This window comes from Amphiura filiformis, chromosome 20 (assembly GCF_039555335.1).
Source record: "Amphiura filiformis chromosome 20, Afil_fr2py, whole genome shotgun sequence".
NCBI classification, from domain to species: Eukaryota; Metazoa; Echinodermata; class Ophiuroidea; order Amphilepidida; family Amphiuridae; genus Amphiura; species Amphiura filiformis.
This window is the reverse complement of record NC_092647.1, coordinates 57,360,695-57,371,424: the sequence shown is the minus strand read 5'-3', so window position 1 is coordinate 57,371,424 and position 10,730 is coordinate 57,360,695. Positions and strand designations below refer to the sequence as shown.

The following is a 10,730-nucleotide window of genomic DNA, read 5'->3' as shown; positions in this document are numbered from 1 at the left end:
TCTGGAATTTTCAAAAATTGGGGCTGGGACATTACACGAAGATGGGATTATACTTGCGTCAGTACAGTATTCATGTTCTGTAGCCTATAAAGCCAATGTGATACACATAATCATGCATTACTCGCAAACACAAAAAATCAGAATTTTTTGGTGGATTTTTACTGAAATATATCATAAAAATAGGATACTAGGATCACAAAATGCTCCTTTAATGAGTTGATCAGAAAAGATGTGGACCAGGGAGAATAATAATAATATTGAAAAGAAGCTTGTGTGAATTGACATGTAATATTAAGCAAAAACATAGCAGATCCAGTGGATGAAATTGTATACAATATCAGCTGTGAAAAACATTTTATATGTAACATAATAGTCCAATTAGCAAAAACACAAGGATCAATTTCTCGACTGTATCACTCAAATTAAGGAAAGCTACACCAGATTGGTGGTTTTTGTTATAAAATATAATGATACTGACTTACACTATCCAGTAGGATACATCATATAACACTGAACAGGTTGCAGTTCTCAAATGCTTGTCTCAATTCAAATATCAAAAGTGCATTATCGCATATACTCAAGAGCGGAACACTTGTTGCAAACAGTGACTCCATGTTTCATCAATGATAGATGATTAGAACAGAGTTAAGTTATCGTGAGAGGTTTCACGTTCAAAGCTAGACAGGACATCCTACTTGCTACATTATATGCACTGACTGACACACCCGTGTGTTACATTCAATCATATATTATTGTAAGGAACATTGTTCTTTTTACAAGTGATAACTGTTGAGAAGACTACACATATTCAACACTGTGATTTCCTGGATTTCCACTTTAAGACTGTTGATCCTACCACTATGGCTTGGCAATACAATCGTGCAATGTTATCATTGATAGTGTTGATATTTCTCACAGTTGTTAGTACCAAAATTGTTGAAGATGATCATCAAGAACCCATCAGAAACATAACATGTAAACAGGAGGATATTCAGGAGGATATCCTTGAATGGTACTGGACCAATAGTACAGGTATACGATGTAATGTGCAGTGTTCCCAAGGATGTACTTGCATCATAGGCAATGATAAGGTATTCAGTAATTGTACTGATGGAAATCAATTTCAGACCAATATCCCATATCCATCTACAGATGATGTGGCCTACCTGAGATGGGATGATAGCATATTGCACCATATCAAACAGGGCGCATTTCTGATATTTAACAACACATTGGAAGTTTTACTTCTGACCAATATTGGCCTCCAAAATCTTCAACCTGGAGATTTTGATGGATTAAAGACGCTGCAGTATCTATCCTTGAAAGATAATGCTCTCACCAAGTTAACACCTGATGGCCTGTTCAGTGGATTGCCAAACTTGGTGGAATTAGACCTTTCACATAATCATATATATGAGATAGTGCCTAGTGCACTCAGTAACTTGCCAATGCTTCAGTATCTATATTTGTCATACAACAGACTTCATATGATACACTCCAACACATTTCAAAATCAAACTGTACTTTTGGTACTTCGAGTTAATGACAACTGGTTAGAATTCCTTCCCAAAAATGTTTTTCACAACCTGAAGCAGCTGCGATACCTTGATCTGTCAACAAATAACTTCATCAGCATTCCCTCAGATCTGTTGCATCACTGTCCTAATTTGGAATGGCTTTTCTTGCAGAATAATCCATTTCAGTGGATTGAACCTGATGCTTTTGTAGCATTGGATAGAGCAGCAGTTGTAATTGTAAGTGACCTTTCTACCTGTTGTTTTACAGTTGCTAATTGCATTAGTGACAAACCTCAATCTGCTTATTTCACATGCAAGCGTATGTTGCCATATTATGGCCTCCGTGTAGCTATATGGCTTCTAGGTGCTCTCACTATACTTGGTAATATGTTCGTTCTTTTCATTAGATATAAGCATAAACAGAGTACCAAAGTACAAATATTCCTCATCACAAACCTGTCAATATCTGATTTCTGTATGGGTTTATATCTAATCATTGTAATTTCAGCAGATACATATTACACACATTATTTTCCATCATTTTCTGAATCTTGGAGAACTGGTACATGGTGTAGAATTGCTGGTGCGTTATCTGTGTTATCCAGTGAGGCATCAGTTTTCTTCATAACACTGATCACAATTGACAGGTTCTTAGGGGTGAAGTACATATTCAAGTATCGACTGAGTACTAAACTTGCCCGTATTATTGTTGCTATACTGTGGCTCATTGCAATAAGCATAAGTATCACATCTTTTGCATTATCAAAATTAGATGATTCCAATATCTATGCATTATCAGAAATTTGTGTAGCAGTACCCGTTATTAGAATTGGATCGTGTTGTTTCCCATCAAATATTACATTCCCTGAATTTCCTGTACGAGCTGGTAACAGACTGCCTGAAGTAGGAGGTAACAAGAGCTTATACGGAACTACTGGTGGATTGGGAACTATTGGGAATTTGTCTGGGAATTTGTACTTCACATTTGCACTGTATACAGGCCTAAATCTGGCCTGCTTTATTGTTGTAGGTTATTGCTATCTGGCTATTTTCCTCTCCGCCAGGAAAACTGCTAAGAACTCTGGCCGCACTGCCGCTTTAGATGAAGAAATCAGGAGGGCAGGAAAAATATTTGTCATTGTTTTTACAGATTTTTGTTGTTGGGTGTTAGTAGGTACAATGTCAATATTTGTCTATTCTAGGGTGATGGTATTCTTCCCAATCACTTATGCATGGATATCACTATTTGTAATACCTGTCAATTCATCTATTAATCCGTTCCTATATACTTTGGCTTCATTCATTTCACACAAGTTAAACAATTTAAGAAACTGCTAAACATATTCCACTGAGGGATCACAAAGTATTCCATTTTATTACTAAATAAAGAAAAACCATGCAGTATAGGGGCCATGCAGCCAAAAGGACTCTATTTAACGGTTTCGTAAGACAGATGTTTCAAATGGACAAATCATATATCAAAATGTTCAAAAGAGTCTGTAGAATCTTTTCTGCCATGTTGCCAAATCTGTAACCCGTGCGTTCTGTTCTATCGTCACTCTATTTAAGGATTTTTGTTATTTTTTACCTAAAATGACACATTTAAACTGCCTATTTCTTGAAAACTAAATCATGGAGTAGAAACTTCATATTTGGTGTGCCGAACACATGTCACAAGTATATTTGAAATATGTGACCACAACTGAGCCCTGATGTCTCCAGTGCCACTATTGAGATATGCTCCATTAAACAATAGGAAACAAAGGATTTATTAACTGTTTTATTGATTTTTCACTACTTAAATGTCAAGTACTATAGACATGATATACATCATTTTAAAGCTAATTTCAAGCAGAATATTTTGGTTGAATATCTCAAAATGATGATTGGTGACTTCAGGGCTCAGTTGTGCTGGATGGTCACATGTGTAAACAAAATCATCGCCGAATTCAATACATTTAATTTTGGCCAAAAATGCCATTTTTTTGGTGATTTTTGTTCAGTTTTGACCAAACAAAGTAATTGTTACATGGGAAATTTTTTGAAAATTGACATATGCATCTTGGGAAGCCTCTACTAAATATTTTGATATTTGATTTGTCCATTTGAAACATCTGTCCAACGTGGAAATTTTATGGACTGGCCCCTATACTGATGTTTGAATTGATGATATTGACAGGTCTGAACCTTGAGCCCGAAGTGATAGGTAAATATTCTAGATTCAGTAATCAGCGCCAATAATACAAGATCAACAAATGTTGCAAACTATATCTTTATAATCATCATACCATCATCCTCACCCATAATATCACCATCACCATCATCATCATTAGCGCCATTGGTATCATTATCATCATCAACATATCATTATTGTCATGCTATCATATCATTATTATATCATATCATTATTATATCGCTTTCATCACCACTATCATCACCACCACCACCACCACCATCATCATCACTACAACATTCAATTACCATCAACATCATCAATCACATTATCATTGTCATCCATCATATCACCATCGCCACCATCATCACATCATCATGCTGCTGCCAGAACCACCACTATCACAATCACCACCATTACCATCATCTTCTTCCATCATCACCATCACTGTTACCATCATCTTCTGCCAGAATATCATCATCACCATCGTCATATGACCATCATCATCATTTCATAGGCATTGGCATATCATACTGCCATCAGCTCTACCACAGACACAACCCCCATCATCACCATCTCATATCTCTTATAGTACCCATATAGAATTTTGTGATTTATAACGACATCATTCATCATCATCCCCATCATCATATAACCATCATCATCATTTCATAGGCATTGGCAATACTGCCATCACTTCTGCCACTGACAATACCCCCACCATCACCACCATTACCGTCATCCTCATCTTCCATCATATCTTCCATCATCATCCACCATCAGAGATGTCTTTAACACTTGCCTGCACACCAGGGGTGGGTGACTTTGCTGTCGGGCAGATTGATTTTCAAAAGTACCCGACCGTCTGATATGTAAGAAATTGAGTATGATAAACTGATAATGATATGTTTTCAATAGTGAAACACTATCTTTCTTTTAACATGCATCAATAAATCAATATTCTGTAGTTCTTTTAATGCTATCAAAAGAAAAAGCAACGATCCTCTTGTAATGCTGATTGGCAATGACTAAAGTTGGCAATGGCTAAGGTAGACATTCCTTGTGAAATAATCCTGTGAATTACACCATCTTAATTAGCTTGTTTTCGTTGTTTTCCCGTCCAGGTTGTCTGGGTGGTTTACCTCGCTTGGGCAGCTAAACCATGCAGATGACTCGGACACATCATTGTTAATAGGTGATGAATAACAGTGAAACTTAGTTGAATCCCTAAGTCTATGACACCATATTGTGCCCATGATATCACATTTGAAACAGAAACGGTTATATTACTTTAATCAGTGTTATCATATATCAAATTTTCAATTAGACCAGTCATATTGTTTCTTTCGTAATTGCTTTGACTTCATCTGAGAGAAGAACAATCATGTTAAAATATACTCTTTAAAAAGATCATGGAAATTGAACAATCCTAGCTGTCCCAAATTATTGGTGCGTAAAACAACAATAATCTGTTGGTTATGTAAAAAGTTGAAAAAGGGTGTACAAATTTAAAAAGTTATTTTTTTCTCTGATAATATGATGCTTATTAATAGATATTAGGCGGTTACCCGTATTTGGCGGTTCTTGGCTGGGTGCGATTACCTGGCTGATGGTGACTGTACCCACCAAGATTCATGCCCATCCGACAATTTTACTTATTTGACCTCATATGACCCCTGGTGATCCCTAAATGACCTTCCCAAAATTTGGCTCGAAATAGTGAATGTACCCACCAAGTTTCATGTCCATTCAACAGTTTTTACTAAATTGACCTCAGATGACCCCTGGCGACCCCAGATGATCCCGAAATGACCTTCCAAAAATGAGGCTCTAAATGTTGACTGTACCCACCAAGTTTCATGGCCATACTACAGTTTTTAGTAATTTGACCTCAGATGACCACTGGGTGACCCCAAAATGACCTTCCAAAGAGGTGACTCTCAGTGTTGACTGCACCCACCAGGTTTCATGCCCATACAACAGTTTTAAGTTATTTGACTTCAGATGACCAATGGGTGACCCCAGATGACCTCAAAATGACCTTCCAAAAAATTGACTTTAAATGTTGACTGTACCCACCAAGTTTCATGCCCATATGACAGTTTTAAGTTATTTGACCTCAGATGACCCCTGGGTGACCCCAATGACCCCAAAATGACCTTTTTGGAAAAATTTTGGTTCTAAATGTTTACTGTACCCACCAAGTTTCATGCCCCTATGACAGTTTTTGCTAATTTAACCTCAGATGACCCCTAGGTGACCTTGACCCACTAACCAATACAAACTAGTTCTGTATGAGGTCAAGCTGCACCCACCCACCAAGTTTCAGGAACGTGCGAACCCCAGTCTCTGAGAAAATAGGCAGACGGATAGACTCACAGACAGAGTCCAATGTGCGTCGATACTCTTTTGAGGTTTTGCACAGTACCGGAAGAAGAAGAAGAAGAGGCACAGACTACCAGTATTATATATTTATCGTGATATATATTCATGTGAAGTGAATTAGGTTTATGCTACCTAAAATGAGCAGGTACCAACCTACACAGCAATTATTTGTGGGTTTTTGCATTAGTTGCTTATGTTTTAATGGTTACAGAGTAGATTTAGAAAGGTCTTTGATGTGTGTTCAATCACCTGATGATCACAGAATATATCATTAATGTATGTACATATTCTTTTGTAAAGTTGGTAATTAATATGATCTAACAAACAAATTATCTGTATCACTTTGTATAAGCTAATTGGAATAATTATTTCTGTAATCAGAGTCTGTATGGCAACAAGTAATAATCACTTTGTGTAAAATAAAGATTAATTTATTATGGTATTAAATATTTAATGTACATAATTTTGTTTCTTATGTCGAATAATCTTATATTTATCTTGGAACAATTAAAATTGAAATAAAGACTATATTTGTCTGCCTCTTATAATGTACACCAACCTCCCTCCATCCCCTTTACCTCCATCTCAACCTTCCCATGTGATTATGCTTAAGTTTACACAGTGAGGAGAAAAGTGACTTTCAGGAGGGAATTCGATGAAAATAGTCAAAAGTTGTCAAAAAAGGTCTAACAAAAAATGATGAAAATGTTACGGTGGCCAGCATCTCAAGAGGGGTGGGTGGGGCATCAAGATGTTTTTCACTGATTACAATTGATCATTTACATGTGTAACATATTTCATTGTTATCCCTCTACAAGATAATGAAGTTATGTTTTAATCTGGAAAGGTATGAACAAATTCTGATTTGATAGCATCCATTAATGGTCACTGGTTACATACAATGTCAGTAGATGCACACATTTGTATTTGACCACCAGTTTTTTTGGTTTGCTTTTCCCACAAAGGGAGAAGACAAGGTAGCATGATGCTGCTCATAGGATACAGTATAAACGATGGCAGTAAGATAACCCATGCACAAGTTATAGTACAGGGGAATTGAATTTGTACAGTGTGTTGTCGATAACCACTGACAAGGGAGGCTGAACCTATCTTTATATTCACATATACAAGAACATTTCAACTTGGTTTCATACCACTTAGAGAATAAAAGATAGGACTTTGTCTTTTGCCTATCCAATATCTCCAATATTTTGAGTGGTGGATGCCGGCGCACAACGATAAAAATATTGGCCAGACCATCCATTATGACATGATATTGGATAGGCAAAAGACAAAAATCCTATCTTTTATTATTATAACTTAATAGTGAAAAGTCTTGTGTGTGCCCTGGATTGCACATAAACATGCACCCCCCTCTACACAAACACACACCCATTATATCCACACAACATTCGAAAGTACATATTCCCCTCCCAACACCCACCCACATAGCTTGAAATCTAACCCATCCAACACCAGTAGACCCATCTTAATCTTTGCATTCACATCTGTATGGTCATACTTATCTGGCATCAATTCATATTTCAACAACTCTTCCTATATCTTTGAACAGGAGCTAAATGTTGCTAATGATGAATTTGTCATGCCTGGAACTTGTGTGTTTAAAGTTGGGTTGAGCGGCTAGACATTGCCATTTTATTCTGTAGTTTTATTGCTGATATCACCAGAGAAATCACTGATCTTCTTGTAAGGTTAAGTGGCAGTGACTATCTGACATTCCTTGTGAAATAATCATGTGAATTAGAAGATCTTTAGCTTATTCTTGTTAGGGATTCAATCATGTTTCATCATTGTTCATCACCGTTTAAAAACATGCATCCGTTGCGACTGTGTATAGTTTACTTCGCTTGGGCAGCTTTAACCATGCAGATGACGTAGACACATCGTCGTTAAATGGTGATGAATAACGGTGAAACATGATTGAATCTCTAAATCATCACCAGCATTACAATAAGCATTGGCATATAAACATACAATATAAAAAGCATACACTCATCCTACACACCCCTACCCACATACCTTGACAATGGACCCATCCATCACCAGTAAATCCAACTTTGCATTCACATTTGTAAGACCCTCCTCCATCAATACATACAGCATCATTGTGGCACTTATTAGTGAAGGGGTCTGCACACTCATTGACATCTGATAACAGAAAAATTAGAAAATAAATGATGTCTATGAATCTTCAATGTTCAATTTATCTAGATGTGGATAACCCATTCTTCTTCCATATTTCATATTTTTGAACATTATATACAAACACATTCCAAGAGGAACAAAATATAATAGCACCCCCAGCAAACACTAAACGTTTTACAAAAAATGTTTCATTAAATGTCGGGTTATATAAAAGGTATAAACTTTTTTTAAAGAAGCATTCAAAAATCATATTTAAAAACTTACTTGTACAATTGAATCCATCTCCTTGATATCCTGTATTGCATTGGCACAGGTAATTTCCACCAACTTGGCGAACACAACTTGCATCACCATGACAACCACCATGAGATAAACAAGTATCATCAGCTGAGACAAATAAAATGAACATTGTGTTAAATTATATCTCAATAAAAGTTGATTTTGAGTTGTCAAAATCATTTCTTCAAAATCATTTCATATGTTTTTTTTCCTTTTATTTAAGAATTAAAGCATTTGGTCAAATCAAATTAAAACAGTGAATGGAAGATACATTTTCTGTGGTCATTTAAACAAAAAATTGTGTTATTTTCTTGAAACAAATGTGTAAAATGCTGGTAATGAATGACAATAATAACATTGCACCATCTGCTTTATGGCCATTGCATGAAATCCATGCCTCTATAATATGCCACTTGTACATAAAAAGCATAACACACAGAAAGTAAAAAAAAATACCTGTCCTTTGTTATACTAATGTGTTTTTCAGTATTTAATAATGAAAGTATCCTGACCCTGTTTCCCAGCAATTTACCTTTGCATTGGATGACACCATCGCCATCATAGCCTTCCAAACACTGACATATGTAACTTCCAGCTGTGTTGGTACACTTGGCATATTCATGGCAATAATGGTGAGTACTGGCACATTCATCAAAGTCTGAAAATATCAATAAATGAATGAATCAATCAATCAATTACACAATGAATCACTCGATATATATAGCAACAAATGATTGATTGATTGATTGAATGAATGGATGCTTGAATGCTAGATTGACATGTTGATTGAATGATTGATTGAATACATGTATGATCGAATGAATACATCAATCAATCTAGCAAGCAAGCAAGCAAGCAATCAAGCAAGCAAGCAATCAATCAAGCAAGCAATCAATCAAGCAATCAATAATATTTTTCAAACAAGCAATCAAATCATCAACAATCAATCATATTTTTCAAACAAGCAATCAAGTCATCAAAACAATCAATCAACCAATCAATCAATCAACATAGCTATTCTCAATTCAAGTACTTCAGCTATCCTTACCTGAGCAGTGTTCTCCATTTCCATGGTAACCCTGTTTACAGACACATGCATATCCTCCATCATAATTATAGCACACAGCATGTTGATGGCAGCTATGATCTTCATGAAGACATTCATCCCAGTCCACACATGTGAGTCCATCCCCCGTGTAACCACTTTTACATTGACAATAATAGGTGCCTGGTTCATTCACACAGATTGCATGAGAACTGCAGTTACTCAGTAATCCAGGGAAGACACACTCATTTATGTCTGAAAAGAAATTAAACCATAAAGTGTGCACCTGTAACCTATGGTGAGAACAATATGTATGCTACAAATTTTGTTAATTAGTTCAGAAATCAGGCTCTTTAAAGACCCATTCAGTGATCCCAGCACAAGTGTGAAAAAATTGTTTATAAATTGCTTATAAGTGAAGGATAAGCCATTTAAATTGTTATTTTTGAAATGACAAATTTTGCAAAAAACAAAGAAAACAGCAGTACTGATGAAATTGAAGCCCCATTCAAATGTATGAAGCTAATTTAGATACTGTCAGTATCTAAATTACAGATTTGTGTAAAATGTCTTATTTTGTCTTAAAATGATCGTCCGGATGTGCAAATCACTGAATGGGCCTTTAAGGTGGAATTCCTCAATGCAGAATTGTAAATACAGACAACAATTAAAGTACCAGTTATGTTTGACAAAAATAGATCATAAAAGCTAAGAACTACTAAATTTGTACTTTCAAATGATCTAATCAAATTGTGATATAATGGTGTACTGCGATTAAACTTAACTGATTAAAATGTGTTGAATAATGAAGAAGGAGGCAACTGATATGCTTCACCCTAGCAGGGTGTAAGACAATGCAAGACATAATTAATATATGCAAGGATCAGAAAATAAATGATGTAAGCCTGTAAAATTGGGATTAAAATGTGTTGAATTACACATAAAAGTAATCTTAAACTTCATCCTCCCACAACAATTTAGCTAATGGAAAAATAATATCTTGACCACTGATAAATAGATAGGGTTACATGGATGTGACATTTAATCAGGTAATTCTATAACCTATCCCATAAATCAAATTTTCTATTTTAACATGTTGATCACTCCAGGCGCAGGTGAGTTGAAGTCTTAAACCAATTGGGGGGGTAATAATTATTATTGTTAT

The 10,730-nt window shown here is 35.7% G+C and overlaps 1 protein-coding gene across 1 annotated transcript; it reads right to left on the bottom strand.

Annotated features, from left to right (window-relative positions):
- Positions 1-4,057: 4,057 nt before the first annotated feature.
- LOC140142393 (uncharacterized) lies at positions 4,058-9,814 on the bottom strand. The gene is made up of 5 exons (XM_072164363.1): positions 9,569-9,814; positions 9,053-9,178; positions 8,506-8,628; positions 8,116-8,244; positions 4,058-4,153 (listed from the first exon to the last, which is right to left on the bottom strand). Exons 1-5 carry the CDS (start codon positions 9,755-9,757, stop codon positions 4,058-4,060), a joined length of 663 nt encoding a protein of 220 aa, XP_072020464.1. The 5' UTR covers positions 9,758-9,814.
- Positions 9,815-10,730: the final 916 nt, after the last annotated feature.

What these genes read in the sequence shown, in the direction of transcription:
- LOC140142393 (XM_072164363.1), bottom strand. Translation starts at nt 9,757, where the DNA reads ATGAACCAGGCACCTATTATTGTCAATGTAAAAGTGGTTACACGGGGG. An exon ending in TGGTGTCATCCAATGCAAAG is followed by an intron (nt 8,629 to 9,052) that starts GTAAATTGCTGG and finishes TATTTGTCTCAG; the next exon opens with CTGATGATACTTGTTTATCT. An exon ending in TGGATGGGTCCATTGTCAAG is followed by an intron (nt 4,154 to 8,115) that starts GTATGTGGGTAG and finishes ATATTCTGGCAG; the next exon opens with AAGATGATGGTAACAGTGAT.